Source organism: Chinchilla lanigera, unplaced genomic scaffold (assembly GCF_000276665.1).
Source record: "Chinchilla lanigera isolate Chin_1 unplaced genomic scaffold, ChiLan1.0 scaffold00027, whole genome shotgun sequence".
Taxonomy (NCBI): Eukaryota; Metazoa; Chordata; class Mammalia; order Rodentia; family Chinchillidae; genus Chinchilla; species Chinchilla lanigera.
This window is the reverse complement of record NW_004955428.1, coordinates 12636875-12652523: the sequence shown is the minus strand read 5'-3', so window position 1 is coordinate 12652523 and position 15649 is coordinate 12636875. Positions and strand designations below refer to the sequence as shown.

Sequence of the window (15649 nt, the reverse complement as noted above, 5' to 3'; positions counted from 1 at the left end):
ATACAATATGGGGAAAAGAGTCCTCAATAAATGGTGTGGGGGGAATCTGGATGTTCACATTGAAAGGAATGAAACTGGCCCTTATCTTCTTATACCATACACAGAAATCAACTAAAATGGATTAAGGATTTAAGACTCATACTTATAAAATTCCCAGAAAAAAAAAAAACAACTAGGGGAAGATTTGCAAGACATTAGTCTTGGCCATGTACCAGGGTACGACACCAAAAGCATAGGTAACAAGACAAAAATAATGAACTGGAACTACATCAAAACAGAAAGCTGCTGCACAGCTTCTCACTGTGTGAAACAAACTCTTGAAAAGACAACCTTCAAATGGGGAAAAAAAATTTGCAAACCATCATGGTGGGAAAGAAAACTCTGGAATGCTTAACGAATTTCTGTAACTCAATAGTATTAAAAAAGCTTGATTTAAAAATGGGCTAAGTACAGTACTAGAAGAGATGCTTTTTTTGGCCTGTGTGTGTCCTTAAATCGAGAGTGAATTACTTGTAGATGTACAACTGGGTCTTGTTTTCATGTTAATGTTATTTGTGCGTACTAGTTATACAGAATAGGTTTTATTTTGGCATACTGGTCCACGCAATAGCATAACGATTATTTTACTCCCCGTTACCCCATTTTTCTCTCCTCTCCCCTGTCCTTGATCCATTTCTTCATCTCATAATCTTTCCTTTCTTTTCTTGTCACCTTTCCTTTTCTTTCTCTCTCTCTTTTTTGTGATTCCACATATAAGAAAAACATACAGTATTTGACTTTCTGAGTCGGGCACATTTCACTTAACATGGAACTGGTCTCCAGTTCCATCCATTTTCCTGCAAATGATATGACTTTATTTTTATGGCTAAATAATATTCCAATGTGTATATATATCATATTTGCTTTATTCACCCGCTGCTGACAGAAGCCTAGGCTATTCCCATAGCTTAGCTATTGCAAGGTTTGGAGCAGTAAACATGGGCATGAATGTATCACTATAGTATGCTGTCACTGTTTCAGGAATATAATGAGGAGTGCTATACCTGGATCAAATGGTATCACTAGTTTTAGGATTTTGAGCAAGCTCTTTATTGATTTCTACAGTGGTCATAATACTTTACATTTCCACAAGCAATGTAAAAGACTTTCTTATTTTCTTGCATCCTTGCCAGCATTATTTTTTGTATTACCAATAATAGCCATTTTGACTGGAGTGAGATAGAATCTCTATAGTTTGATTTGCATTTTCCTAATGATTCAATATGTTCAATATTTTTTCATATTCTTCTTGGCCATTTGTACAACTCATTTTCCCACTTATCAATTGGGCTATTCATTTTTTGGGGGTGAGTGTTTTGAATTCTTTGTATATTCTAGCTATTAATCCTCCGTCAGAAGAGTAGCTGGCAATAGTTTTCTTCTATTTGGTACTGTCTTCTCACTGTTTTTCTTTTGCTGTACAGAAGCTGTTTAATTTGATGTACTTCCATCTGTTGATTCTTGCTAGTATTTCCTGTGCTACTGGAGTCCTATTCAGGAAGGAACTGCCTGTGCTGTGACATGATCATGGAATTTTTTTTCATTACCTATGTTCACGTCTCTCCTATGTTTTCCCAGCTAGCATTTCCAGTTTCCTTTGATCCATTCTGAACTGATTTTAGTACTGGGTGAAAGAGGGATATGGTTTCAATCTTCACCAAATGGATAGACAGTTTCCCAGCATCATTTGTTAAAGAGGCTGTCTTTTCTCTAGTATATGTTTATGATTATTTGTCAGCAATCAGACAGGTGTTTGTTTCTGTGTGACGTTGTTCTGTGTGCCTGGACCAGTATTATACTGTTTTCATTACTATGGGTTGGGTTCTAGTATTATTTTGAAAATGGTTACTGTGATGCTTCCAGCACTGCTCTTTTTGTTGAGGACTGCTTTCACTATTCTGGGTCTTTTATATTTTTTAGGACTGTTTTTTCTAGACCTGCAAAAAAATGGTATTTTGACAGGGATTACAGTGAATCTGTTTATCACTTTTAGTAACATGGATGTTTAATAATATTAATTCTCTGATCCATAAACAAGTGTGGTCTTTCCATTTTCTAATGTCTTCTTCAATTTCTTTCCTCAGCATTTTATAATTTTCACTGTAGAGGTCTTTCACCTCATGGGTTAGGTTTATTCTTAGGTATTGTATTTTTTTAAGCTATTGTGAGTGGAATTGATTGACTGACTTCATTCTTGGTGAGTTTATTGTTAGTCTATAGGAAAGTTATTGACTTCTGTATGCTGATTTTGCATCATGCCACTTTTCTGAATTAGTTTAATCGGATCTTAAAGTCTTCTGCTAGAGTTTTCAAGGTCTTCTATTACACTGTATATAAATACAGATAATTTGACTTCTTTCATTCCTATATATCTTTTTTATTTCTTTCCTAATTACTCATTCTTTTGGCTGCAATTTCAAAAACTATATGAATTAGGAGAGTGGTAAACTAGTATAATGGAAGGAAGGAGGAAGGATTATCTGGGGTGTCACAATCCTATTATTCAACAATGAGCAAAAATAAGATTCCAAAAAGCTAAGGAAAATGGGAAAATAAAAGGGCTAAGAGCATTGAGATGACTAATTATATTTGTTTTAGGATGTTCCTGGGAAATTTAGGTGTTTGTACTGATAGCATGTGGTTCTACATTTCTTAATTTTTTTTTAGAAAATAACCGATGTATTCATTCAACAAAAGATTTACATTATTCTAAAATGTGTGCTAAATTAAATATAAATGTTATGGCTTGTGTTTAGATGGTCCCTCAAAGCCTCATGCAGTTATAGGTGGGGCTTTTCAGAGGTGGCTGAATCTAGAGTGTATGACTGATTCATGGTGCAGTGCTAGGATTAAGGGTGCTAGGATTTAAGGTGGATGATTACTAAATCAGTCCACTGATAACTTTGGCACCGGCCTAATCCCAGTAGGCTATATATAATATAAGGGACAGAAGGAGGCTTGTTTTCTCTCTTGCTTGCTATGCTACCTTCTGCCTGCCATGACTTGTTTCCTCTGTAATGCCTGTCTGCCATGCCATCCTGCCTTGCAGCCACATTTAAAACTTTTTCATACCCTGAAAGTTTAAAATTGTTTCATTAACCGTTATGATCCTATTAAACATTATTTTCACAGATAACACAAAGCTGGGGCAGGTGATTAACATGTTGGGTGACAGAATTAAACATTAATACACAACTAGGGAAGTAAAGATGAAGTGCTATTTGTAAAGTCACCTACAAAAAAAATCTAACTGCACAGCTATACTACAACAATGATTTTATTCAGCTGAAAAAGATATATTATGGGCTTAGTTGACTGATCTAAATGACTAAATAGCTCCAAAGAATTTATTTTTATTAAAAATGGTTTTTGGATTCCTGAGGCAAAGGTTCTCTGGGTTAAATGACATGTGGATTAATTCAAAGCACACCATGTATAAAAAAATCCAAGTATTATTATGACTTCTTTAGCCCAACTATGATGATAATAATAGGACTATTCATAAACTGGAATTTGAAAAACTTATAAATGAATTAAAGAGAGCTATGGTAACCAATTTGTTTAAGTAGCTGCCTCCCAAGAGTCACAGAAAAGGGATCAGAACTGGAATTTGTCTACCATATTCAATGCACTTAGAAGTAAAAGAATGAACAGAAGAAAAAAGAAGGCAGGTTTCCCAATGCAATGAATGGTCTTGTGAGGTAGTAAGCTCTTGTTAACAGAGGTGCAATGCAAACACTAGATGTCCACTTCGAAAGACTATAAAATATTTCTTGCTTTGGGTAGAAAGAAATCTTTCAAAACAACTCAGATCTCTTCCTATTTAAAAATTCTACTGATTAATTTATAGTAGGCAATTTCAGTAGTAGGTCACATTTAACGGTGTAAATATTTTCATTTTACAAGGTGGTCTTTAAACAAGTCTCTTCACTAGCACATTACCCACTAACACTTTTGTTTTATTTCAAACAGGAAATTAAACAAATGAAAGCGCTGGACGTCCATTTACACAAAGTAATTTTATATCTGCTTTGTAGAGGTAGATATAGCTTTTTCTGCTCTTCACATTATAAAACCAAATGTGTACTGGGATAGTTCTTTAATTATCTTATGTGTTTAAGAGATTTCTGGGTATCAGACCTCTACTTATTAACATAAAAAAACAGTACAGCAGGCTGAGGCAGGGGATAAGTTCAAACTTAGTGAAAATGTCAAAATAAAAAATATAAAAGGATTGGTGAGCCCAGCATGGTAGCCTCGGCCTGAGATTCCAGCGCAAGAGGTAGACGGTGTGAGTTCAAAGTTCAAGCCCAGCTGGGGCAATGTAGCTACACAGAAAGAATCTATATAAAAATAAAAAATAATGAAAAGACTGGAGATGTAGCTCAGTGGGAGGGCCCTGGGTGCAATTCCCAGTACCACAAAACAAAACAAAAACAAACAAAAAAAACCTCCAAAGCCCACCCCAATAAAAAACCAAAACAAAACAAGATAAAGGGAGGATAGAAGCAAACAGAATGGGTTTCTTGTAGATAGGAAAGGGTCCAGGGACCAAGAGGGAAGGGATGGGGAAATACGTACAGTGAAGATATTCTATGTGCAGGATTCTAATAACCTCAATAATTGTGGACATCCTATGCCGTCAAAATGAACTATGATTAATAATATCAACAAGAATGGAAAAGGGAGAAGGGGAATTAGAGGAGGAAGGAGGAAGTGGGAAGGCAAGGGGAAAAGAAAACCAGAAACAAACTGTATCTTGTACATATACCAACTTTCTAAGATGACTGTAAATGCATGTACTGCAAACACACACACAAAAGAGATTTAGGTATTTTTCTCCAAAGCAGTTTCTTCAGAATGCAATTTCTTACTGATATACAAGAAAATATGAACTCCAAGATTACCTACTTTTAGTTATAATTATTAAAATGTCTAAAATTACCTTTTGTTTCTGGCTTTCAAATACATGAATCTGGGCCTCAGTCATATGTTCCTGGTAAAGTTTCTGTAGTCTGTTCAGCTCCTGAGAAACACTCTGCCAGAGTTCCACAGCCTGAGTCTTTTCCTACCAAACAAAAACATGACAACTCAAATTATTAGCAGGCTACTTATTAAATAGTGCAAATGGATCATTTCTTTTACAAATGAGGTCTTGTACAGTTATAAAATAGAGTATGTGCAAAGATGGTACAGTCAAGCACTGTTTCATGACAGGAATGTATATGTATTGAGATATGCTCTGCTAGGCAATTTCACTGCTGTGTGAGCACCACAGGGTATACTTATCAAAGCCAAAATGGCTACATCCTCACAGGCAATCAATACTATGGACCACCATTGTGCACGCAGTTACATTTTGACTGAAATGTCCTTAGGCAGCATAAGATTGTAATATTATTGTAACATTTATGGTGATTTTAAATTGATTTAATAATAATTTAGAGAATAAATGTAAACATAAAAATTTTCTTTCTTTGCAATTTTCTTTTTATTCAGATGTCATAAAATTAAATGCCTTAGTAGAGAACTCTACTGTTCTACAAGAAAGCATAAACTTTAGAAATTATTGAAGAAGAAAAATTTCACTGGAAAAGCATTTTTTTTTTCCCTGACTATAAAAGTACTACGTGTTTACTGTGGAAAATGAGGACAACATCGAAAATCAGAGGGGATAATAATAACCACTTATAAGTTTAACACCTGATAATAAATATTGCTGACATCTAGATACAATCATTTTTATAAATGTTGATTCTATTCATGTTTACAAATGTGATTTGTGGTAGAATCTTTTTACTTTTAAACAATAGAAATGACATAATGTATGTTTGCACTGTACTACTTTTACCTGGCATTGTATAATGAGAATTTTTTCAAGTCCTTATCTATTTTTTTAAATAGGGCATCATCAAAGTGTGGTATGGGAAGCCTTATAGTTCCCCAAACCTCTTCAGGCGATCTTGAGGTCACAATTATTTTTGTAATACTATGAAGACATTATTTGCTTCTTCCATTCTCATTCTCACATAGTAGAATTTTCCAAATTTTATGTGATGTCATCATTGTTCTCAGGCTAATAGAATGTGTGTTTATGCTTCGGTTCTGTGTTAACTTATAATACAAAAATATTGGTAGATATAACACACAAAAATAGAAGGTTCTTTAGGGCCTTCAATAATTTTAAAGCATCCTAAAGAGGGGTCCTGAAACCGAAAACTGCTGAGAAATGCAAATCTAAGACACAGAAACTCTTATCATCTAAAGAAGTGCGACTAAGGTTCAGGCAACTTGCCTCAGGTTCCTCAACAAATTGCTAACTGAATCAGGAAGAAATCTTTACCTCTTTGCATCTAAAATCTAAGCTTTCAAATCCTAGGTCAAAAGTAAGCCATCCTCTTAGTTTAGTGTAATGAAGATATTCATTTTTAGAACATGATGAGTATATATTTAGAATATACAGTATATTTCTATGAAATATTTACTGAAATATAACAGGCATTCTGAAAACACACAAATCATCAGTTTTTATAAAGTAAATAATTCCTTGCAACCAGACATAGTTAAAGAGAGACCATTATCACCTAGAAGACACATGCTCTTCTTGTGAGCTCTTCCAGTTACTATACTCTCCCTGCAAATAGCTACTACCCTGTCTTCTAACACCATAATTAGTTTTGCCTAAAACTTACATAGTTTTGAAATTTGTAGACAAACAAAGAATTTGCAGCCTGAAGACTTGGATTGGATCACTAATTCCTGGCTAAATAATTCACTTCATTTCCTTATGACTTAATTTTCCTAACGATTCATCATAGAAATGCCTCATACTTCAAAGATCTCACTGTTTCTTAAAGCTGCCTACTGAAAACAATCACCAGCACAAGTACTTACAACATGTAGATTCTCTTAACAACTTTCCAAGAACCAGTATCATCAACATCATCTCAGAACTGTTAGAAATGCAAATTTCTAATCAGACTACTTATCTCAGACTTCTGCATGTGGGTGTGTGCAGTAATCTGTGTTTCACTACTATGCTAAGACCATGTATCATTTTTTGAGTGGTATGAATTTCGTTTGGGGGCCAACCACAATTTAATTGGTTTTTATATTTTTTGTTTTAAGCTATTTTCAATTTTTCATTATTATATTATATAAACATTTATTTATAAATTTTATATTCAATTCCTTAGAATAAACTCCTACAATCTATAAAATATCATTATCTAATTGGTCAGAGTTTATGAATACTTCTTGGCCAAAGGCTTTGAACATTTCTAAGGCTCTCAGGGTCAAACTGTCTTCTAGAAAGATTTTTACAAATCACACTACTGTAATAGAACAAATACTCGAAACCAAATTAAGTTAAGGACTTAATAATTTACACCTGCTATCAGCTCCTTAAGCAACACAGTCACTCTACACAACACATGCAATTGTGTTACTTGCCTGTCTTGCTGTTCAGTAATGGTGACAATGATGATGATAAAAATATAACAAACTTATTAACTTTACATATGTGCTCAGTGTTCTACTGAATGCTCTGTGAGGATTTCTAACTTAATTACCATAGGAACTCCGTAAGAGAAAATTTTTTTTGATTGTCATATGTAAATGAGGGAGACGCACAAAGAAGTTTTCCACGCTTAGGGAGCTGGAAAGTGAAATAAAGACCACACAAGAAATATGACCAGAATTCAATATTTCATGACCTTGTTATACCTCTCCCAAAAGTTGGTATGTTTCTTTAGACCCAGAACCAACACTACCCACTATATCATCAATGTTTAGCACAGTGTCTACCATACACTAGTGTTTAATAAATATCTGTGGAATGAATGAAGATATTTGAATTGACAGTCAAGCACTATGCTTTTTACAGCCCTTCTTAGCGTAACCACAGGATAAGTGAGTCTGAGACCACAGGATGCCAGAATCTGTGGACAAGTCCCTCACATAAAATGGTGAAGTATTCGGACATAATCTATGTGCATCCTCTCACATACTTGAAACCAAGCATCTGTAGATTGATCTTAATACCAGATACAAGATAAATTTCATTGTTTAGGGAATAATGACAGAAGTCTGCACATGTTCGGTACATATGTAATTTCCCTCCCACATGTTTTGGGACCATGGTTGGTTTGATCCACAGATATGGAACCCATAGATATGGAGGACCAATGGTATTCTGAAAAAGAATCATACACAAACAAATCTTTTTCTCAATATCAACTTTAAGTTGTATTAATTTAACTTTTATCTTTCTAGTTGGATTCATCTAGTTTTTCCTTTTTTTTTTTTGGTACCAGGAATTGAACTCATGACCTTGCGCTTGTCAGGCAGGAGCTGTGCCGCTGAGCTACATCCCTGGCCCCTCTTCTTTTTTTTGCTTTAATTTTTTCATCTAGTTTTTATACATCACATAAAGGTCCTTTAATACAAAAATGAATAACAATATAACTATATATTTTATCAGACCATTAAGAATAAAGTAATATAAAAATAGGTATGTGTAAGCAGAAGTAACATTTGACATTGTTTTTCATATATATTTTTTTGACATTGTTTTTTATAGATCTCTTAAAATTTTAGGACGTAATAAGAAATACACATTGTGCCATACCTTTTGAGTCATAATTTAGTATCTTGTAATAAAGTCAAAATTTTTATTTACTTCTATTCATACATTTCAAGGATTCAATGTAAATATATCTTATCAAGATGAATACAGGGTTTTTTTGCTTGTTTTTGTTTTGCAGTGCTGGGGATTGAACCAAGGGTCTTGGCATTGAGCTACATGCCTAGTACTTTCTATACTCTTTATTTTGGGGTAGAATACCCCTAAGTCATTAAATTGTCCAGGCTGGGCTTGAACTTGCAATCTTCCTGCCTCTGCTTCCCAGAGTTCTGGGATTACAGGCATTTGCTACTGTGCCCAGCATCCTCTTTGATTTACCTAACATAGGGCCTGGGGATTTAGCTCAGTGGCACAGCGCCTGCCTGGCAAGTGCAAGGTCATGAGTTCGAGTCCCAGTACCAGAAAACAAACAAACAAACAAACAAACAAAAACTAAAATGATTTACCTACAAGTAAAGAATTCCAAACCCAGAGTTCCAAGTAAGTATGACTCTTCACTGATAATTATAAAATCAAAATGGTAAGTAACTCAGAATATCTAACTCCATTTATAAATGAAGAAACTGAAGCATGAAGGAAGTTTTTTTCTACACTCACAGAAAGCGGATTGGAGATTCAAATCTGCACAAAATATGACATACTTGTGTGTAAAGTAAAATTCTCTTATGTATAAATTCACAAAAATTATAGCATTAAAAAACAGGATATATAGAACATACTGTACCTTCCCAAAGATTTCACTCACTATGAGGGAAGAAAAACAGGAAAATGAGTGTATTTCTACAAGAAGTATAATTTTTGAGAAATATACCATAATATTTGAAAATGGAAGAAAATATAATAGAAAACAGAAAGAATTTAAAAATTTTAAAGGAGGGAAGTAGGATAATTGATTTTTTTTTTTTAAATTTTTCGACTGTAAAACCTTCTTATAGGAAAAAATCAAATCAAAAGCTTTACAATGCAATTAAAAAGTGTATTTGTTAACTATAATACTGAGAGTATTTTGATAGGGTTTTATTTATAATTTTTATACATTATAGGAGATCATCAAATGGTGACAATTTTATTATTCTGTTGTCATTCACATATAATGATGAACATAGATTTTTTTTTTAAAAAGATGTAAGTTCAGCATTGTTATGGTTTGTGACTAGATGTCCCCCAAATCCTCATGCACTTTTAGATGGGACTTTTTCAGAGGTGGCTGAATCTAGAGTTTGTGACTGATTCAAGATGCTGGGATTCAGGATGCTGGGATTAAGTGTGTGCAATTGCTGGATCAGTCCGTTGACTGGATTGGCACTGCCCTCATCCCCGCAGTCTGGATTTTAAAAAAGGGGATACACAGAGGCTTGTCCTCTCCCATAATCTTTCCCTTGTTGCTTTTGCTATCTTTTGCCTGCCATGAATTGCTCTCCTCTGTGAAGCCACCCTGCCTCGGGGCCAGCCGATTACGAACTGAAACCTCTACAGACTGTGAGCTAAATAAACCTTTCCTCCTTTAATCGTGGGTGTCAGGTATTTTGTCTCAGCAATGAGAAAAGTAACTAAGACAGGTATGTATTTTAAAAAATACGTCACTTACTTGATTGGCTAGTCGCAGCTGTTCTTGAAGGTTCCTGACTGTTTCATCATCTGTAACTGCATCATTTCCTATCTCTGTACTAAATGGAAGGGCCTCCAATTGCTTTTCAACAGCATCTTTCAACTCATGGTGTAACCTTTGGGACAAACAAGAAGAACAAACGCATTTTAGCAACAGGAATTTCTGTTCGGGGGTCAATTAAAGAATAGTGTTTCAAAAAGAATTCTTTACATGAAAACCTTTTTAAGTAGACTTTGGGAAAAAATCAGAAGTGTTTAATAACCCTTAAATACTGTTATGTGAACACAAAGGTGAACAATTTCAAATGCATTAAATTGATAATACTTAGGACCAGGGATATAGCTCAGTGGCACAAGTGCCTGCCTTGCAAGGGCAAGGTCCTGAGTTTGATTTCTGGTACCAAAAGAAAATTGATAATAATTAATTCAAGCAGAGGTCAGTATGTCTTACAGAGATTTTAATTTTTGCAAAAGGTAAAATTTAGATGTTATAGCTTAGAGTAAGCTATTGAGAAAAAGTTTAAAGTGCCAGTTTCAGTCAGTCAACTGAACAAAAATGATAACACGTAGAATTTGTTGTTTTCTTTACCATGTTTCATAAAACACATTTGAATTATTAGGTAGCTTCAGTTACAAACAGAGTAGAATAAAATGGTTGCAGGGTATACAACCAAGATTGCTAGAAACTTTTTTGTAACACATCTTTATATATCCTCACTATAATTCTGAAAACTCTTTTTTTTGTTTGTTTTTTTTGTGCTTTTGAGACAGGATCTCACTGTATATTCTAGCCTGGCTTTGAACACACTGTGTAGTCCAGGTTGGCCTCCAACTCACAGTGATCCTCCTGCCTCAGCCTCCCAAGTACTGGGATTACAGGCATGTACCTGTAATCAGGGCTGAAAATACAGGGTTGAAAATCTTTAATTTTAACATCAAATTACAGATATTCCAACCTTTAAAACATCTATCTATCTATCTATGTATCATTATCTATCTATCCATCTATCTATCCATCTATCTATCCATCCATCCATCCATCCATCTAAAGAACAGAAGACATAACTTAAAAGACATCTGTTTTAATCTAAATGATACCAACCTAAAGGAAGAAAGTTTTACTATCTTGAAAAGACTTCAAAACATGTATCTAATATAAGCAGAAAATATTCCTTACAGAAAACAAACTTCAAGGTGAGAAATTACAAAGAAAATTACACCCGTATATCTAAAACATTTAGAGGGAAATTACCTACAGACACCACAAATCTCTTTTTAAAGTAGAAAATGCCAATCTTAATTTTTAGAATACATATATTTATCAAAACTAAAGTTCATCAAATATAACAAAACTAAGAAAATAATTTAGGAAACAATAAAAGTTACTTTCTAAGGAAAAGAAAGAATTTGCTAATCATTTTCTAAAGATATAGAGAAATATCAATGATGTTTTTAGTTTTAAATATTGAACAGAATTTGAAAAATATTTGTATTTTTCATATAAAGTTATATTTAGTAGAGAAAAATGACCAGTACAGAAATATAGAAAGATTTTAGAAAAGACATGCCAAGTCACAGGGAAAAAATCCATTTAATACTGTGAGGTATTTTCTAGCAGAATTTTTACTTTCTGCTAAAAATAGACAAATATATTATATTGCCAATATATTATAATCTGCCTTTTAGCTATTTTATTAAAACATATAAGAGCTGAGAATGTAGCTCAGTGATACAGTCCTTTCATAGCAGGTGTTAGGCCCTGTGTTCAATCTCCAGCACCACAAAACAAAACAAAACACAGCAAAATGCATTCTATTGTAAAGTTTTTAATAATGACATAATATTTCCTAATTTTCCTGAGTTATGAATCTATCAATTTTAATAATTTTAAATTGATAGTAAAATGAAATTGAAAAATAAAATTAACATTTAGTACATTATTATTTAAAATATTACAAATATTAGAAGTTAAAATATTTTATCTCTTTTTAAAAAAAGCTATAACCTTCAGTAATACCAGTTTTAGTGTTTTGACAAAAGCTGTTAAAGGTAAGTCATAGAAATAACCCTCTTGCATTGATTATTAAGATTACTCTGTATAGATTCAACCTTTATGATTGCTTTTATAGCTGTACACTATCATGCAAAGCAAGGGCTACCTATAGTTTATTTTTGCTTTATTATCTTTATCATGATTTTAATGATAATTACTATCATTATTTTTGGAACTGAACTCAGGACCTCATGCTTGCCAGGCAGGCCCTGCACCACTGAGCTAAACCCCTGGTCCCATTATCATGATTATTATTATTATTATTTCTTTGGAGTCTTGGGGACCAAACTCAGTGTCTTGTGCAGGTTAGGGAAGCTGCCACTGAGCTATGTCCCAAACCACAGCCTGCTCTTTTGCTTTTGTTTTTGTTTTGAGACGATCTTGCTAAATTGTCCAGGCTTTCCTGAAATTTGCAATCTTCAAAGTAGTTTTAGTATGTGAAGCTACTAGGGTGGGTCTAACCCTTTTCTTCTTAATGTCTACCTCTTGCCCACGTTTTTCTTGCCACATTTATTTTATATTTTGTGGTTTAGTTTGCTACCGTTTTCTAATCTCTCCAGTAAATTCATAGATATCACTGATTATCTTAGACTTTCTGTTTGTAAATGTATATACCTAAGATTATATACATGTGAGGATGTCAGGGTGACTTGGCTGTGACATCTGTCCCCCTACTGACAGCCAGGGTGAGCTGGCTGACCTGGCTGGCTAGGTGGTGTCCCTTTCCTCCCTCCCCGCTCCATGTCCATCCCTCCCGAAGCTGCACACTCTGTGGAAGAGGATCCCCCCCCCCCCACAGGAGGCGCGTTTCCCCCTTTGCTGGAACCTCCAAACAAGCTCTCAGGGCTGTCCTCTAAGAATGGCCCTACACTGCAGCCCACAAGTTTCTTTATTATTTTAACTTTTAATCAGTTCAAAATATTTTCTAATTTTCATTGTGAACTCCTTGATCTATGAATAATATTTAGAACTAGACCGCTTAACTTAGAAATACCTGAGTTTTTTTTGTGATCGTTATGTTATCTAACATAATTTCTACTGTCGTTAGCGAACATAATCTGAGTAATTTCAATCATTTAAAAATTTCTAAGAGGTGCTTTTTGCATTGGCTGATTCTGTAAATGTTTTACGTGTAATTAAAAAGAATGTGTATTATGAAGATATTGGATACTAGTGCCCTATATATGTGCCGAAATAGACTTGACTTTTCAGACTGCATTGTTCACATTTTACATATTCTTACTAATTCTTTTGTAGTTGAAATTTCAATTACCAAGAGCAATCTGTGCATATTTTCTACTTTCACTGGGGATATGTCTATTTTACCATTCAGAGCTATCACATCTTTCTGAGATTTAGTCATTGTGTGTTTACAAATAGAAAATTGTCACATCTTTTGGGCAAACTGAATTTTTAATTATTATGTAATGTCTCTTTTAGTTGTAATAATCTGTTTTGCATTGAATCTACTATGTCTCATATTACCAACTTTCTTTTCATCAGCATTTGCATAGTATATTTACTTTGTTTTTTTTAATTTTCACTCATTCTGTATTCTTATGTTTTCAGACTTTCTCCATTTAGAACTATATAGTTGGGTTTTTAAAAATTCATTTTCCTCTGATAAATTTCCACCTCATAATTATACCATATAGCACATTAAAATGTAATGTAATTAATGTAGCTGAGTCTATCTACTATTTTAATATTTGCCCTGGCTTAAAACTTTTTTTTCCCTCTCCTTTCTTGCTTTCTTTGGATTACTTTTCATTACCCTAGTTTCCTACCTCATTAGCTTGGCAGTGATATGATCTTTTACTTTACACACAGTATCCATCCTAGAAATTATAAAATGGATCTTTGAATTACCAAACTACAATATAAATTAGTATTCCATTTCCTTTGGGCAATGCCAGAACCTAAATCTGTTTTACCCATTTGCCTTTTTTCCTCCTAAATTCAAGGTATTGCTGGTTACTATTTTAATGCTGAGTAGATATTTTAAAGACATTATTACTGTTTTACAATACTTGATATTCATGAGGCTTTCTCTCATGTTTATCCTTTCTTTAACCATGGGTTATTGTTATTGTTTGTGTCTGTGTGTCACCCCAAAGCCTCATGCAGTCATGGGGCAGGCTTTTAGAGTTTGATTGATTATGGGTGTGAGAGTTGCACCCGTCCTGGGGTGGATAGTTTGCATATGTAAGGGAGAGGAAGAGGCTGCTTCTGGCCATTCCTCCCTTTTCTATTTGTTGATTCTGCTGTGTTCTGCCCCCATGAGCTGTAGCTCTCTGCTATGTGCCACTCTGCCTTGTAACCTACCAAGTACAGACTAAAACCTACACAAACTGTAAGCGAAATAAACCTTTCCTTCCTTAATTTTGCGTGTCAGGTATTTTGTCCCAGCAATGAGAGAAAAGTAACCAAGACAGTTATTTCTCTACTTTTGAAGGAAGACCTTTTTGGAATTTTTACATTAATTTCTCCAGGGATCAGTTTATCAGTTTCTTTTCATCTGAAAATGTACTTATTTGGCATTCCTTCCTGACAGATATTCTACTGGGCACAGAATTCTAAGTTGACAGCTTTCTTTCAGCACTCTGAAACTATTCCACTGTCTGTCGATCACCATCATTTCTGTTGAGAAGTCAGTTACCTTATTGTTGCTCCTTTAAAGATAATCTGTTTTTAGCATTTTTTTGTGAGCTTCTTTGATTTCATAATAATGTACCTAGGACGGTACTTTTGTATATATTGCTTATGATGTATAGTGTTTTATCAATTTGAGACACTTTTATCAGTAAAAATTCTATCAATATAAATTCTATCATTATCCCTTCAGAATTTACCTCTGTCTCATTCTCTCTTTGGGGAATTCAAATTATAGTTAACCCTTAAAACAATGTGGGGGTGATAAGCATCAAACCCTGCACTGTCAAAAATCTGTGTATAACTTTTGACTGCCTAGAAACTTAATCAAAGCCTTCTGTTGACCTAGAACCTAACTGATCACACACACTCTTAGTTAACACATATATTTTATATGCTATATGCATTATATACATGAAATATACATGGAAACCTTGAAAGATCACTTTTTTACCATAATATGTAATTTGCTAGAGCAGTTAACTACTTATGCAGAGATAATTAACATCACATGGTGTTCTGAACACATACTGGCAACAGCAGACCTCAGTGCACATGTACTACTATAATTAATATTACAGTTAATTTTACACAGCTACACTTTTTTTTTTTTGGTTTTTCTCCGGTACCGGGAACCGAACTCACGACCTTGC

General features: G+C 34.1%; 1 protein-coding gene across 4 annotated transcripts in view; it reads right to left on the bottom strand.

Annotated features, from left to right (window-relative positions):
* The window catches only part of Sclt1 (sodium channel and clathrin linker 1), a 170375-nt gene that overhangs the window by 101054 nt on the left and 53672 nt on the right, over nt 1–15649 (bottom strand). For all 4 annotated transcript variants that reach the window (XM_005386718.2, XM_013515272.1, XM_013515273.1 and 1 more), the window contains 2 exons: nt 10272–10407; nt 4985–5107 (listed from right to left, as the gene is read on the bottom strand). In XM_005386718.2, coding sequence (XP_005386775.1) covers nt 4985–5107; nt 10272–10407 — 259 coding nt within the window. The remainder of the gene's footprint in view (nt 1–4984; nt 5108–10271; nt 10408–15649) is intronic.